The sequence below is a fragment of the Stomoxys calcitrans genome, chromosome 1, assembly GCF_963082655.1.
Source record: "Stomoxys calcitrans chromosome 1, idStoCalc2.1, whole genome shotgun sequence".
NCBI classification, from domain to species: Eukaryota; Metazoa; Arthropoda; class Insecta; order Diptera; family Muscidae; genus Stomoxys; species Stomoxys calcitrans.
The window spans coordinates 123414286-123432763 of record NC_081552.1 but is presented as its reverse complement, the minus strand read 5'-3'; the positions used below and the strand labels follow the sequence as shown (position 1 = coordinate 123432763).

The 18478-nt window shown below is 40.1% G+C and overlaps 1 protein-coding gene across 2 annotated transcripts in view; it reads left to right on the top strand.

The window, feature by feature from the left end:
- The window catches only part of LOC106092992 (uncharacterized), an 85731-nt gene that overhangs the window by 27575 nt on the left and 39678 nt on the right, over window positions 1-18478 (top strand). The window contains exon 1 of one of the 2 annotated variants that reach the window (XM_013259959.2): window positions 6171-6999. The exons of the other annotated variant lie outside the window; for it this stretch is intronic. Within the exon in view, the coding sequence (XP_013115413.1) occupies window positions 6177-6999 (823 nt within the window). The 5' untranslated portion in view covers window positions 6171-6176. Of the gene's footprint in view, window positions 1-6170; window positions 7000-18478 lie in introns of those variants that run through there. 2 annotated transcript variants of the gene reach the window in all.

Here is an 18478-nt window from a genome sequence, read left to right as displayed (position 1 = left end):
CGCCAGATCTCGAAGGTCGGTGGTCCGATTCAAGCGAAACTTTGTGTGCTCTCATATAGTACCCAAAATAAAAATTTGGTATTCAAATTTAAGATGGGGTACCTAGGGGAGCTGCCCCACCCTAAAACCTACCAAACATATATTTAGACCAATCACGACAATATGGGACTCAAATGAGAGGTATTTAGGATAAGAAAACGTATCTGATATCTGATTGTCGGACCAAGTGCTAGGGGGACCACCCCAAGCCCCAAAACACCCCTAAATCGGACATATTTACCGTGGGAATATGGGACTCAAATGAAAGGTATTTGTGAGTAGAGTACGAATCTGATATCCAAATATGGGACCAAAAACATTTAAACAACATAGTTTAAATGGGATTAGAAAACGAATTTAATATCCAATTTTGAGGACAATGTCAATATGGGATTCAAATAAATGATATATAGATATATGAGAATAGAGGACGTTGCTGATATTTTTTCCGGGCTTAGTGTTTGGGGGTCACCCCAATCCCGAAAACACCCCTAAATCTGGCATATTTACCGACCATGTCAATGTGAAGCTTAAATAAATGGTATTGGGGAGTAGAGCAAGAATTGATACCCATTTTCGGGACCAATTTTCTGGGGGTCTACCCCTTGCCCAAAATACCCCACAAACAACATTTTTTATGGGGCTAAATAAAGGTATTTCGGAGTAGAATACGAGTTTGATATCCAAATTTAGGACCATGTTTTTAGGGCCACCCCGTTCCCAAAACACCCTCAAAGGAAAATATTTTTCTGCCCATGCCAATATGTGGCTTAAATGAAAGGTATTTGAGATTAGAAAACTAATTTGATAACCTATTTTGGGGCCATGTGTTTGGGGAACGCCTCTTCCTGTAAACTCCTCTTAAAGCCAATGGCAATATAGGGTTTAAATAAATGGTATTTAGGAGAAGAGCACGATGCCGATATTTTTTCAGAGCCAAGTATCTGGGGGACCACATCTCCCCCGAAGACACCACTAAATCAAACATAATGAGAATATCGGGCTGAAATGAAGTATTTTAAGAATGGAGTACACCATACATATATCATATGGGATTCAGATAAAGGCACTTATATTGTTAAACTGTTAGTCAAGTTTGCATGGTATTTCACTAAAAGATCTTTAATTGTCGAAAATAAATATTCCAAGGAAACTTGTGTTCCATATAAAGTAAAAGAAGGCGCAGCGGAGCGGGCCCGGGTCAGCTAGTACATACATAAGAATGACTTAAAATTAAATTATTATATATCTAGTAAGGAAATGCAAAAGTCGGGCGGAGCCGACTATATAATATCCTACACCTATCACACAATTACAAATTCGGGCAATAGATATATGTATATGAGAGCTATATCTAAATCTAAACCGACTTTTTTTGAACAGATCGTTTGAAAATTGTTCTACTGCCAAAAAAGTAAAAATTCAACGATAAATATATATGGGAGCTTTTTCCAAATCTGAGCCGTTATTGATTAAATCTTGCAGATATGTTGAGATCAGTAACAGTCCGTGCCAAAATTTTGTGCAGATCGGTTGATAATTGTATTTACAAAAGCCATTTAAGTGCAAATCGGGCGATACATATATATGGGAGCTATATCTAAATCTGAACCGATTTTTACGAAAACCAATAGCGTTCGTCCTTGGGCCAAAAAAGTGACATGTACAAAATTTCGTAACAATTGGACAACAATTACGACCTGTATCTTGATTACAAAAATACATGGACTCACAAACTGACAGTTGGGCATGGCTAAATTGAATCAGCAAGTGATTCTGAGTCGATCGATATACTTATCAATGGGTCTAGTTCTTCTCCTTCTTAGCGCTGCAAATAAATGCACAAACTTATAATACCTTGTACCACAGTGGTGGTGGTGTAGGGTATAAAAAATTAAAGTGTTGCATGTTATGTGTTGTATGTTACCTAAAGACTCAAAAACGGCTGCTCCGATTTTTATGACATTTTCACAGACGGTAGAGGATAGCCACTCGATGGCCATATTATGATGTCCACGAGGAGGGCGCACCCTCCAATATGGGACAATATAGGTATCAAATGAAAGGTATTTGAGAGTAGATTATGAACCGATATAACAATTTGACCACTAGTGCGGGGGCCAACACACCCCAAAAACCACACAAAAAATTACATGTTTATCGATTGGAACAATATGGGTATCAAATGAAAGGTAATTGGAAGTAGAATATCGGTATCAAACGTAGAATATTTGGACGTTGAGTACACAAATGTTTTATTAATTTGGTCTAAGGTGTCTACGCGGCCACCCCAACCCCAAAAACCCCCAAAACGGGGGGTTTTAAATGAAAGGTCTTTAGATATTGAATGAAAGGTCTTTGGCAGTTGACTACGAATCTGGGATGCACAATTAGGACAAAGTGTGGGACCGGCCCACCCACACAACTTTCGTCTCAAGTCTAACAATAGCAATTTAAATATTTCATACATATTTCATTTATAATTTTTTTTTTATTCAGTTTTATAGTTGTTCAATAAATGAAATCCGATTAACAGCCCTGAAAGCCAATCCCATTAATTTGGTCTCATCCGAATGAGTTACTGTATTAATTCAAACATTTGTTTTTCCTGAGTGGAATCATCTAATTTGAAATATAATAAGAACGAAACACTCCTATTTGAGTAATACTTAAATAATAGAATTAGGTGTAACATGGTTACATGTATCAAAACGGTTGCGTTGGTTAGGTCGTGTTGTTGAAGAAATTCCAGAGAAAAAATCTTATTAAGGCAATCGCGGTGATACACTCAAACCGGCAAACCGGGACAATTAAAAGCCCGATGGAAAGATCAAGTGGTGAAAGACACCTCGAAACATGGTGTCAGAGATTTTAGAAGAAGCGCAGAGGATCGATGCGCTTGGAAAGCTAGCCTAAGTTCGGCTATTGGGACAAATCTTCTGCCGTATTCCTATTCTTACTGCACTACAATTATCTGCGTCGAATTGTTACTTTAAATTGCCTTGCATAAATATGGCATTTACATTTTTCACTTATATGCAGTTTGACAGTTGTTCACATGAAAATTCGAACAGCAAACTAACCCTAAATAGTGAAAATGTATTAAATTAGCTTTAATATTTAATATTAATTTAAATAAATTTAATATTTGTCACATGCCTTTAACTCAAATAAAAAAACGCATCCGGCAGTTCTATAAACTGTAATACGCCGATCACATCCTGTAACCATAATAGATCATAAGTACACAAGGACTCCAATGTTTACTTATAATAATGACCTGCTGAGTCCGGCCGCTTTCTACTCTCAAATACCTTTAATTTGATACCCATCTTGTTGTGATTGGTCTATAAATCCGTTTGGCGGGTTTTGGGGGTGGGCGGCCCTCCTTGGCACCCCACCTCATATTCTGATAAAAAAATTTATGATTTTCGGTTAATGTAAGTGTGCTAACAAAATTTCTCTTAAATCGTCCCACCCATCTACGAGATCTAGTGTTTTTTGGAAATTATTTATAAGCCCCGTCTTAGAGTGGGAAAGTTAAAAAAAAATACCGCAACGAAGTCATAACGAATATTAATGCTGTATGATCAATTTTGACCACTCTGCCTTCTTTCTGTTCATGTTTGCTTCTCCAAATCAGCGCCATTTCAAAATAGCCAGTAGATGGCGCTAAGTTAAATGTTAGTGCTACTACTCACATGAAGTGACTTAACGTCTATAACATTGATTATCATGTGGTAGTTGTCTATAAATGACTATATGACCACCTATTAAAGTCATCATTTAGTCTTTTTTAAAATCAAATCAAATTGCCATATTAAACGATTTTCTGTGGTAAAGAACTAATTTGTCAGTCTATATATTTGGTGCGGTGGCGATAGTTCTTACTATTAAGCCATGTAAGATTTTGAACAAAACAGTGTTACCCAGCAGCACGTCGTTTGGTCTTGTCTATCGATGATTTAAAATGGTTAAGGTTTGCAACTCCTCCTATCACGTTGAACGTCATAATTTTTGGGGTATGGCGGCCTACATTTATTTGTGATTGATCGACCTTTTTTGGGGTGAAGTGGTCCGCTAGATATATGAGCAGAATGAAGATATCTGATTCGAAGTCCACAATCTAATACCTTGAATTTAACCTCATATTGTCATGGTTGGTGTATACAGCCCTTTGGTGGATGATGTCTATATAAGGGTTGTGCGCCACAATCCATCTGCTACTTGAGTACATATTTGAATGACGCACTCAAAAATATCAATCATTTGATCCCCCATTGTTTTAATTGGTCAAATAATCTATTGAAGGTAAAGCGCCACCTAGATTCTTGGACACAAAGTTTAATGTCATATTCGTTATCAACTCCCAAATACCTTTCATTTGAGTCTTATATGCTATGATCGAGTAAAACTCCCATTTGGGGGCCTTTTGGGGGTGGTGCGACCCGTAAATATTTACTTAAACATCATTTTTATGTCATATTCGTAATCTTCTCCCGAATACCTTTCATTTGAGTCCCATATTGATATGTACGTCCAATATGTTTGATTGGGGAACTTTTGGAGTTGGAGTGATCCCTGGGCTCCTCGGACCCAACTTTTAATACCATATTCGTATTCAACTCTCCAATGCCTTTCATTTGATCGGCCAACCTTGATTTTGGGTGGTGTTTTTGGTGGAGGGTCCGCCCCCTTTCAATATCAACAAATTATATAGTCTATTCCTCCTTCCTGACCATATTCGTAATCTACTCCCGAATACCTTTCATTCAAGTCCCATATTGTCATTATGATCAAATATGCCTATTTTAAGCTGTTTTGGGGTCGGGGCAAACCCTTAGGTACTTGGACCCAAATTTGGATATTAAATTTGTATTCAACTCCCGAATGCCTTTCATTTGAGTACCATATTGCCCCGATCGGTCCACTTTTATTTTTGGGTGCTACTCTTGGGGTACGGGGGAGAGTCCGAAAGAAATCGGTTCACCCGTTTTTGAGTCTATACGGAAGAAACATATTTACAAACCCACAAACAAACACAAATTAATTTTTAAACCCTCCACCATAGGATGGGGGGTATACTAATTTCGTCATTCTGTTTGTAACTACTAGATATATTCGTCTGAGATACCATATATTCTTGTATATATATTCTTGATCGTCACGTCGTTTTAAGTCGATTAAGCCATGTTCGTCCATCTGTCCGTCTGTCTCTCGAAAACACGCTAACTTTCGAAGGAATAAAGCTAGCTGCTTGAAATTTTGCACAAATACTTCCTATTAGTGTAAGTCGGATGGTATTGTAAATGGGCCATACCGGTCCATGTTTTGATATAGCTGCCATATAAACCGATCATGTGTTTTGACTTCTTGAGCCTCTAAAGTGCGCAATTCTTATCCGATTGGAATGAAATTTTGCACGACGTGTTCCGTTATGATATCCAACAACTGTGCCAAGTATGGTTCAAATCGGTTCATAACCTGATCTAGCTGTCATATAAACAGATCTGAGGACTTGACTTCTTGAGCTTCTAGAGGGCGCAATTCCTATCCGATTTGGCTGAAATTTTTAATGATGTATTTTATTTTTACTTTCAACAACTGTGTCAAATAAGGTTTAAATCGGTTAATAACCTGATATAGCTGTCATATAAACCGATCTGGAATCTTGACTTCTATAGCCTCTAGAGGTCGCAATTATTATCCGATTTGCCTGAAATTTTGTACGACGGATCCTCACTTGACCATCAACATACGTGTTTATTATGGTCTGAATCGGTCTATAGCCTGATACAGCTCCCATATAAATCGATCTCTCTATTTTACTTCTTAAGCCCCCAAAGGGCGCAATTCTTATTTGAATTGGAAATGTTTTGTGGATTTACTATATTTTGACACATTGTTCAACTATAATAAATTTCATTATTCTGCCATAATTACTTATTTGTAGCTTAACTATTGGAGCTATGACATTAAGATAGTTGTGAAAATAATGCCAGTTTTATTTCCTCATTTATTGCACTGTATTTATATTATAAGTTTTTATACTGTGTCACGGAATTTGGAAGTACGAATCTCATGCGATATCTTTAGTAAGTATTTAATATATTAAATTTTTCACAGGTCCTAATTCAATGTATATACAATATTTGTATCACAGTTTATACACAATGGTTGCAAAAATGAATGTCAACTTAAGGCGCTTGCTAATTTGTGATACGTTTTCGCCAGGAAATTCTTCGCCTGATCATACACTTCATTCTGCCAATTCTTACAAAGCCTCTTGTAATACTGCATTTATTAATTCTGATTACATGAAGAAAAAAATGTATTCGAGATCAATAGCAAAATCAATGCTATACTCGTTGGATCGTATTGAAGAGATAGTTCGTGAACACAGACAAAAAACTAATAATCTAAATTTACCACAAACCAACATCTTTGCCGACATAAATATAAGGAATATACAAACTACGTCCAATAACACATGTTCTGTGTGTCAACAGCGTGATAAAACCAAACAAGAAAGCTTGGAATCGATTAAAAGAAATATATTGTCCCGACTACATTTATCATATCCTCCCAATGTTCCCACTCGTCCTGTTGTGCCAAATAATATTTTAGACAGCTTTCAGACACAGTGTGCGTATAAGGGAGTACTCGCCGAAAGTCGCTTAAAAAAGGATTTCCCTCTCCATAAAATACCGGCAATGGCTCCTGCAACTTTCTCATTAAACGAATTTATAGCTCTTTACACTGCAGATGATGAATTGATGGCTCAACAAACCCATGTTGACTTTTCCCACTATACAAAAAGAGCAGAAGAAGTTAAAACATCCAGATGGATTTTAAATACTGTGCATCGTGACTCTACGAACACCCATAACACACCGCAAAATTCGGGAACCAATCACGGATGGTACACTAGTCTCAATAGCGTCTATATTTTTCCAAAAAGTAGGTTATTATACAGCAGGTAAACAAACGTTAAGTTTGGCCGGACTGAACTTTGGATACTTTAATAATAACAAACATTGTCTGCCGACTGTAAGATGTTAATTTTGCTGCTGTTACAGCACTACTTCTGTGTTATAGTAAAATCTTAGCAATTTTAGACCAGCAAGCAGCTTGTTCTAATGCCTGTAGGATGCTAATCATGCCTACTGCTCAATTTATAATGATGTTGTTAAATGCGGAATAAAATAAAATAAAACAAATAAAAGCGTGCTAAGTTCGGCCGGGCCGAATCTTATATACCCTCCACCATGGATCCCATTTGTCGAGTTCTTTTCGTGGCATCTCTTCTTAGGCAAAACAGGATATAAGAAAAGATTTGCTATGCTATTAGAGCGATATCAAGATATGGTCCGGTTTGGACCACAATTAGATTATATGTTGGAGACCTGTGTAAAATGTCAGCCAATTCGAATAAGAATTGCGCCCTTTGGGGGCTCAAGAAGTAAAATAGAGAGATCGATTTATATGGGAGCTGTATCAGGCTAAAGACCGATTCAGACCATAATAAACACGTATGTTAATGGTCATAAGAGAATCCGTCGTACAAAATTTCAGGCAAATCGGATAATAATTGCGACCTCTACAGACTCAAGAAGTCAAGATCCCAGATCGGTTTATATGACAGATATATCAGGTGATGAACCGATTTGAACCATACTTAGTAAATTTGTTGGCTATCATGACAAAACACGTCTTGCGAAATTTCATTCCAATCGGATAAGAATTCCGCACTCTAGAGGCTCAAGAAGTCAAGACCCTAGATCGGTTTATATGGCAGCTATATCAGGTTATGGACCGATTTGAACCATACTTGGCACAGTTGTTGGATATCATAACAAAACACGTCGTGCAAAATTTCATTCCAATCGGATAGGAATTGCGCACTCTAGAGGCTCAAGAACTCAAGACCCAAGATCGGTTTATATGGCAGCTATATCAGGTTATGAACCGATTTAAACCATACTCAGCACAGTTTTTAGAAGTGATACTAAAACACTATGTGCAAAATTTCAGTCAAATCGGATGACAATTGCGCCCTCTAGAGGCTCAAGAAATCAAGACCCAAGATCGGTCTATATGGCAGCTATATCAAAACGTGGACCGAAATGGCCTATTTACAATACCAACCGACCTACACTAATAAGAAGTATTTGTGCAAAATTTCAAGCGGCTAGCTTTACTCCTTCGGAAGTTAGCGTGCTTTTGACAGACAGACGGACGGACGGACAGACGGACGGACATGGCTAGATCGACATAAAATGTCACGACGATCATGAATATATATACTTTATGGGGTCTCAGGCGAATATTTCGAGTAGTTACAAACAGAATGACGAAATTAGTATACCCCCCATCTTATGGTGGAGGGTATAAAAGTTGAAAGGCATTTAGTTTGGCTGGGCCGAACTTTGTATACCCACCACCGCGGGTAAATAAGTAAACCACCTTTTGTCATAATCCGGTAAAAAATGCATTAATATACACCCATAGCAGCTGTATCCAAAAATGGTCCGATTTTACCACAAACTATGTCCAAATTCGGCACGGACATTGAGTATTCTAATAAATGCAAGTCACTGTTTAATTTTGGTTCAATACAGGTTTTTTTGGCAGCCATATCCAAATAAAGACCGATCTGAACCAAATAGGACACGGATGTCGAAAAGCCTAATATAAATCAATGTGTCACATTTGAACGAAATCGGATAATAAATGCGCCTTTTATTGGCCCAAGACCCTAAATCAAGACATTGGTCTATATGGCAGCTGTATCCAAATCTGGACCGATATAGCAAGAAGGATATCGAGAAGCCTAACACAACTCTTTGTCCTAAATTTCAGCGAAATTGGACAATAAATGCGCCCTTTATGGGCCTATGACTTGAATTCGACAGATCGGTCTATATGGGGGATATATCAAGATATAGCCTGGAATACATCCCTTCTTCGAAATTAGCCTGTGTTGCAAACGGAATGACAAAACGAATATACCCCCATCCTTCGGTGGTGGGTATAAAAATAAAACTTAAAAATCAACAAACTGTAGAATATAAAATTAAGCCAAATAAAACAAAACAAGTAGAAACGCACTAAGTTCAGCCGGCCCCAGCTTTGGATGTCCACCACCTCGGATATCTTTTGTATAAAAATATAAAAATTAAATTGTTGCGTTTTGTTTGATCGTTTATTTGTTTGTATGTCTACTCTGTATAGGCTCAAAAACGGCTGAATCAATTTTCATGAAATTTTCTCATATGGTATAGTTTAGGTCTCCGGTGAAAATAGGGTACTACATTTTTTAATATCCAAGGGGGGAGCGAACCCTCCCCCTTACCCAAAATTTCGAAAACGTCAGATCTCGGAGATGCCTGCACCGATTTAAGTGAAATTTTGTATGCCACCTCATGGTACCCCAAAAACTCGAAGAAGATATAAAATGTTGGGGTCAACTAACCTGGGAGGAGATTCTTGTAATGTAATAGGTCATTATTTTGGAAGAAAAATGAAAGTCATTCAAGGATAGCTGCGATAGTGGTATCCAATAGGCGGTTGATGATCTGCGTCTGTTTCCAGTGGAGCGGCAGATCTAGAGCCCGGGAGCAGGCTTAGAATGGACTCCAAGGACCCAACAGCTGCGGTGGTGGTATCAGGCCGTAGCATGTTGTCTGCTACGGAAACCTCGACTGGTGGAGTGGCTGCTCCAGACTACACTAGCCGACAGACGCCTGATCAGCAGGGGCTTTTGACGAAGACACTTGGTTCGAGTCTCAAGGGCAAGGCCGAACCTATTCTTTCTTCGCATGTCTATGATTTGCCTAGGCCATCGGCCTTCCCCGGCAAACCAACATGATAGAAGACGCATCTCTATCAGGTTTATTGAGAGGCTTGGTGGGGAGAGAGACTCCCTAAATTGGGCTCGGGGATTCGCTGCACAGGCTACCCCAAAGACTACACATCTAGATTCGGAAACTGCACCGTAGTCAGCCAAAAGGCTGCGACATCCCATGCCCATAACAACTAGGGCGAACAACAGTAAGATGGGTTTAAGAACCTTTGCTAATGTCGCTAGGGACAGTTTGGTGATGGCAGTTGTCGACAAGGGAGAAGAACAGGGCTGTATACTTAGGAATAATTGGAGTGGGATAGTCAATGGATGTTCACACCGATGTCCTTGCGGAAATTCCTGGGGCTCCTCCAGTATGTGACGATGCAGGCTGGTATCGAGGACGATACAGACTAATTGCCTTCGGCGATCAACGCTCAATTGAAATATATCGTTGTGCGCTAAAAAAGATTGGTGAGATCTGGCCAGGTGCACCACTAGATTTAGTCAAGAAGGAAGTTATTAATTCTCGACCAATGGTGCATGCTTGGATACCAAGGATTACCTCAGATCTTGAAGCGATACTTGGAAGACTAAGGCAATGTAATCTCAATCTTTCAACCACCGACTGGAAGATTGGTAGATTGGATGAGGCTGATGGTGACCGGAGAAATGAAGTATTCGTACTAAACTCCGGCTGTCTCGCAGACCTCAATAAGTCTGAAGGGATTGTATCCTACGGATTCAACAATTTGAAACTGAAGGTCTATCAGGAGACGACTCAGCAGTTGTTGCTGAGCACTTCCCTAAAGAACTATCCACCACATCGCCAAAGTCTGGCGGATTGCAGGAGAAAATCCCCCTGCCACAATAGAGACAGGAGGGGATGGAATCGAAACGGGACCCGACAAGCCCTGTGTGGGTCATAAAGTTGGGCTGGGCTCAAAGTGTGCGCCAGCGGGGAAGCACGGAACTCAGAAAGTACTTCGACAGCAGCAGTCAGTGAAGCATCTAAGGAGAAATTGGCTACACCGCAAGTGTCCAGTGTCGTGAGGAAGAGTGGTTCCACAGCTTTCTCATCTGCCCCTGGATGCGTTCGGAAGCTCATCATTACAAGTTCTAACGAATCTTGTAATGATGGAATCAGAAGACCAGACTAACACAACAGTGGTGGAAGTTCTGAATCCTGACTGTGGTCCGGTTTCTACAGATAAATCTCCACCATCGGCGGCACTAAAGGTCCTCCTGATGGCAGAGGGATTTGACGAGTCTCTTATCCAGGAACCATGGGTGTGTGGAAGAATGGTTCGTGGACTAAGAATTCCGGGATTTAAACTTCTCAGGGGTACGAGGAATGGGAGACTAAGAACCTGTATTCTTGCAAAGAGTAGGCTAAATGTTTTTCTTCTGCCGTCGCTAAGCACTGATGGTTCAGTAGTAGCAAGCCTTGAAATAAACAAGCCTCATTACTGGCTGGCTTCCCTATATATGCCACACGATTCAGAGATGCCGCCTTCAAATCTTAAGTTGCTGGCTGAAATTGCTTCTGCAGGGAAAAAGAGCCGCATTATAGGAAGTGATGCTAATGCACATCACCAGATATGGGGAAGTTCGGATGTCAACGAAAGGGGTGAGCTGCTTATTGAATCTTCTTATATACAAAAATCAATTTGTATTTGTTTGTAGGTTTGTTTGTTTGTTTGTGTGTTCCTTGGTGAAAATAGGGTACTAATACGGACCCTCCCCCTTACCCCAATTTTCAGAAATGCCAGATCTTGGAGATGAGTGGAGCGATTTAAGCGAAATTTTGTGTGCTCATATATAGTACCTTAAAAATAAAAATTTACTATTCAAGTTTCGGATGGGGTACCTAGGGGGGCCGCCCCACCCTAAAACCTACCATACATATATTAACACCAATCACGACAATATGAGACTCAAATGAAAGGTATTGAAGATGAGAAAACGTATCTGATATCTAATTGTCGGACCAAGTGTTAGGGGACCCAAGCCCGAAAACACCCCTAAATCGGACATATTTACCGACCATGGCAATATGGGGCTCAAATGAAAGGTCTATGGGAGTAAAGCACGAACCTGATATCAATATTCGGGAAAAGTGTCTATGGGGCCTCCCCACCCCCACAACACCACCCAAATAGGAAGTATTTGCTGACTATTGCAATATGAGGCTCAAATGAGAAGATTTTTAGGGAAGAACACGAATCCGATATATATTTTCAAGGCCAACTCACTGAGTGGCCACCCATCCCCCAAAACACCCCCCAACCCGGTCATGTTTGCCGACTATGGAAATATGGGGCTCAAATGAAAGGTGTTTGGGAGTAGACCACGCATCTGATATCAACATTAGGAGCCAACTGTTTAGCGGACGTCCCACCAGCATAACAACCCCCAATTTGGGTCTTAAAGAGAGTGGAACTAAATATTAATAGTTTTTAGGGTCAATACCCCAAACTGGACACATTTGTTGACTTTTGCAATAAGGAGTTTAAATGAGATTAGAAAACGAATTTTATATCCAATATTGAGGCCAATGGCAAAATGGGGTTCTAACAAATGATATCTAGATATATGAGAATAGAGCACGTTGCTGATATATTTTCCGGGCTTTGTGTTTGGGGGACAACCCCAATCCCCAAAACACCCCTAAATAGGGCATATTTACCGACCATGCCAATGTGGAGCTTAAATGAAAGGTATTGGGGGGTAGAGCAAGAATTGATACCCTGGGGTATCAATTATTGCCCTGGGGGTCTACCCCTTTCCCAAAATACCCCACAAACAGCAATTTTTTAGTGACCATCGCAATATGGGGCTCAAATAAAGGTAAATGGGAGTAGAATACGAATTTGATATCCAAATGTAGGATCATGGATTAAGGGCATCACCCCTTTCCCAAAACACCCCCAAAGGGAAAAATTTTCGGCCATGCCAATATCGGGCTCAAATAGAGGTAATTGGGAGTAGAATACGAATTTGGTATCCAAATGTAGGACCATGTATTAAGGGCATCACTCCTTCCCCCAAAACACCCCCAAAGGGTAAAAATTTTTCGACCATGCCAATATGTGGCTCAAATGATAGGTATTTGAGATCAGAAAACGAATTTGATTACCTATTTTGGGGCCATGTGTTCGAGGGACACCTCATCGTGTAAACTCTCCTAAACCAATGGCAATATGGGGTTTAAATAAAAGGTACTTGAAAGAAGAGCACGATACTGATATTTTTCAGGGCCAAGTGTCTAGGGGACCACCTCACCCCCGAAAACACCACTAAATCAGATATCATGAGAATATCGAGCTGAAATAAAGTATTTTAAGAATGGAGTACACCATACAAATGCAAATGCAAATTGTGCCCATGAACATTCCACTAAGGAACAGGGGCAAACTTCTCACATATCAATTAGTGCAGTCCGATTCAAGTTCAAGCTCAATGATAAGGGGCCTCCATTTTAAAGCCGAGTCCGAACGGCGTGCCGCTGTGCGACACCTCTTTGGAGAGAAGTTTTACATGGCATAGTACCTCACAAATGTTGCCAGCATTAAGAGGGGAAAACCACCGTTGAAAATTTTTTTTTGATGGTCTCGCCAGTATTTGAACCCAGGCGTACAACGTCATAGGCGGAGATCCTAACCTCTGCGCTACGGTCAGAGATTAGCATGCTCAGTGCAAAGACAAAGGGCAAACAGCGACCGCCATGGTGGATTCCAGAGCTGGTTGGTCAAAGGATGGACTGCAGAAAACTCTTCAACAGAGAAAACGCCACAAGAGCACCACACGATTTGAACATCTATGAGGCAGAGCGAAGAAAATAGAAGGGCGAGGTTAGAAAGGATCAGAACAAATCCTGGGTAGAATTCTGCAGCCATGTGGAGGATACATCTGAGGGCTCAAGGCTAAGTAAGATTCTGTCCTCGATACCTATTACGGTGGGGTATATTCAGAAGTCAGAGAGTGTATGGACAATGTCTAGTGAGGAAACACTAGAACTACTCGTTAATACACATTTCCCAGGAAATTCTCCAACGGACAACGTGACGCCTAAAGAGGTTGTCACTGATATACATTTGTCGGAGGCGATTAGGGAAATTGTGTCTGAGCCAAAAATCCTTTAGGCGATAAGAAGTTTCGACTCCTTTAAGTCGCCAGGCCCTGATGATGTATCACCGGTTGAATTACAAGCTGTGTCTGACAGACTGGTTCCCTGGCTTAGGGAGATATACTCTGCTTGTAAATATTAGAATGTTATATGGACATGAAGGTCATTTTCATTCCGAAAATAGGAAAACCCTACTACACGAAGGCGAAAGATTTTCCTCCTATTAGTCTGTCATCCTTTATGCTGAAGACTCTTAAGTGGTTGATAGAAACATATCTTAGGGCAAAGATCTCTGGAGACCGCCTGTCGCGGCAGCAGCATGCATATAGTAATAGCAAATCCACTGAAACACTGCCAAGGAATATACAATGGTAGCATTTATTGACATTAAAGGTGCTTTAAATAATGTAAAACCGACGTCAATCATGAAGGAGTTGGAGTTTCAAGGCATCAACTCTACCGTAAGCAAGTTTATTCATAACTTACTTACTACATAATGCATTACGGCAGGCTTGAGATCAGTGGATCTTAAAAGATGGGTCAGTAGAGGAACACCTCAAGGAGGTGTACTGTCTCCTCTACTTTGGAACATAGCCATTAACAATATATTACTGTCTCTGCAAGAAAAGGGCGTAAAAGTGTGCTGATGACGTGGCAATTGCTGTAAGGGGAAAGTTCCTCAGCACTCTAAGAGATATACTTCAGGAAACGTGCAACAACAAAGTGGGCTACCGAAAGAGGTCTGTTCATAAATCCGTGCAAGACAGAAGTAGTTCTTTTCAGCAGGAGATACAAGTTGCATGTTTTGGAACCTTTCTCCTTGGGTGGAGACAATGTTCCATTTACAGAAAGCGCAAAATACCTGGGTGTTTTGCTGGACAGGAAATTGAACTTTAAATCCAACATTTTGGAAAAAAATGCCACTCTTGTCCTATACACCTGCAAGAGAGCCGTTGGCAAAAGTTGGGGATTTAGACCGCGTGTCATGCATTGGGTACACTGCAGTTGTCAGACCTATTATGCAATATGGTGTTGTGGGCTGGTGGACGGCGATTAAAAAATCCACCTACTGCTCAATACGTAACCGGATCCAAAGGATGGCTTGTTTGTGCATCACTGCCGCACTGAGGACGACACCAACCTAGGCACTGAATTTAATGCTTCATTTTATACTTCTGGACATTGTGGCTACCCAAATTGCAGCCACCACTGTCATGAGGTTAAGGAAGCTTTCTCATTGGTCTTGTGGCGGCTACGGACACTATGTTATGTTTGGTACAATATCCGATGCAGTGTGGATTACGATGCAGTGTGGATTACACCCTTCCTGAGCCGCTTTTTGATAAAAATTACTATACCACTATTCCTGATAGAACCGATTGGAACTACGATATCCCTGCTGACAGAAGTTACATAGACTTCTATACGGATGGTTCCAAACTAAACGACCAGGTGGGCTTTGGGGTATACTCTTAAAATCTAGATCTAGTCATATCGAAAAGGTTACCCGTCCACTGAAGAGTGTATTAATCAGAAATCCTTGCAATTTAGAAAGTGGTTAAGGTATAATGTCATTACGACGATTGGCATAAATATCTTCTCAGACAGCCTGGCAGCCATTAAATCCCCGGAGAACGTATTTCTGAACACAAAAACCGCCCTCGACTGTCGCAGATCTCTCAACGAAATGGCTGAACAGTTCAAAATTCGCCTGTTCTGGGTGCCGGGCCACGGAGATATCCTACGGAATTCTAAAGCGGATGAGCTTGCGAGACTAGGAACTACCTTACACATTCCAGGTATAATGGAAACTATGGGAATGACTATAGCGACATATAAGCTAAGTTTTCAGAACCAAGCCCGAAGGACAACGAATGATAGATGTTCACAATGAGGAAGATATGTGGCCTAATCTAAACTTGAAGAGGTCTACTGCTTTGCTGTCATTGGTTAAAACAGACGTCTCAGTCATTGTGTCCGTCGTGACAGGTCACTGTCTAATCGGAAAACACGCTGATAGAGTGAAGGTTGCCAGCAACAACTCTTACAGAAGCTGTGAGGACATCGAAGAAAAAGAGACCACAGAACACCTTCTGTGTGTGTATCCCGCACTAGCAGTTAGACGATGTTTCACTTTAGGTGCTCATTTCTTTGAGAACCTGTCTGATTTAGCGAATGTGAATATTCGCAAGTTATTGGGTTTTTTAAAGCGATCTGGTTGGTTCAACAGTAGGAACTAGAAGGCATCTTCCTTCTTCTGTTCCTGTGGTATCACAATGAACGTAAACGTCTAAGTGAGTCTGATGGCAGACTGCCACTTAAATCTCACCTAACCTAACCTAGGGGGACGCACCATCTCAAAACCCACCTGAACAAAAAATTTACCGACTGGGACAATATGGGTATCAAATGAAAGTTATTTAAGAGTAGAGTACGAATTTGGTATAAAAATTTCACTGTTAGTGTCGGGGGGTCCCCCACCTCTCAAAAAGAGCACCCAACAGGACACTTTTACCACTTTGGGCAATATGGGTATCAACTGACAGCTATTTAAAAGTAGAGTACAAGTCTGAGATAAAAATGTATCCTTAGTATCTGAGGCCCCCCAATACAGTTTTACCAATTGGGACAATATGCGTATCAAATAAACGGTGTTTGGAAGTTAAGTACACATCTGTTATAGTAATTTGATTCAAGGTATCTTCGGGGTCTCTTCAATCTCTAAAACCCCCAATACGGGTATGAATGTCCAACGTCACAAAATGGGTATCTAGTGAAAGGTATTTGAGTGTTACCACGAATCTGTTATACACATATGGGACAGTGTCTGGGACCGTCCCACCCACCTAAAACGCTTCAATAAAACGTGTAGTTCGATAGGTATATAATGGGAATAAAACGAAAGGTCTATGACAGTAGAGTTCGAATCGAGTGTTGATATAAGCATTCAAGTATCTGGGTCACGTCCTGCCGTTCAGCCGGGTATCCAATGAAAGGTCTTTGAGTATTACCACGAATATGTTATACACATTTGGGACAGAGTCTGGGACCGGCCCACCCACCTAATACGCTTCAATAAGACGTGTAGTTCGATAGGTATAAAATGGGAATTAAACGAAAGGTCTATGACAGTAGAGTTCGATTCGAATGTTGATATAAGAATTCAAGTATCTGGGTCACGTCCTGCCGTTCAGCCGGACATGTAGATAGCATTTTGTGTCTTAGCGTCGAGGGGACCGATCCTCTCCTATTAATAAAAACAACACCAAACTATCATGTAGGACGACCGAGAATATATTGTTTACAAATAAAAGGACGTATCAGAGGGCAATCGCCCTCCCATCCTACCCAGAAAAAAGAAATTAAAATTAATAAATTAAGGCCGATCAGGATAGAATAGAACAGCAAAAAAAAAATCTTTGGTAGTAGAGGTGGGCATTTTAGTTCCTTTAAGTGATCACTCCTTTTAGATCCGTTCCACAAAAGGAACTAGTTCCTCTTCTTAGTTCCTTAGCTCCTTTTTATTTTCGATTTCCTTTTTTGAATCCTTTATACAAAACAAAAAAGAGCTTTGAATTTTGTTTTGAACCATAAACTGAGTGTCTTTAATTATACATATAGATACAATCATTCCGACTTTATATGTAATTGAATTTAAATTAGTTTTTGTACTTTTTTTTAAAAAAAAAAGTATTAAGTCTCGAAGCACAAACAAACAATAAAAAACAAAAGGAGGATGCCACCACGTTTCTACATTTTGCCACCAATTTCATTTAATATGATTGCCACAAATATTTTATTTTCCTTTCACCTAAATCACAACGTACACAATTGTTGTCCATTAAAAACGTTGACGCTTTTATTTAGTTGTTGTATGAAACTGAATAATATGGCATCTGACTGACAAATTAACTAAAGGGAGCAAAAGAAAGGAGTACATGCAAAAAAAGGGACTATGGAACTAGTTCCATCAGTTCCCGACTTGAATAAGTTCTAATGAGTCTATTTGGTAGGAGAGTACACTTGAAATATGATCTTTAATGTAGATAACCAAAAAAATTAATAAGTGTGGATCTGAACGAGACCCGTAGCACTGAATTTCTGGATCTGCGCCTTAACAATGCTTGACATAATGGAGGCAAGATGCTTATATTATTTCAGAGTCCGCCCCCTAAACTCTCTTCAAACCGGCCATGTTTGCCTACTATGGCAATAAGGAGCTAAAATTATAGGTATTTGACAGTAGACAGTAGGTATACAATTTTGAGTGTTTGGGGATAGTATCACCCCATAAACTCCCCTAAACAAATTGCAATTGCAGCTCAAATAAAAGGAATTTAACAGTAGAGCACGATGCTGATATTTTTTTAGGGATAAGTGCTCCCTTTACCTATTTTCAACAACGTCAGATCTCGGAGATGGGTGGGGCGATTTACGCGAAATTAATTTGTTTACAATACAGAAAT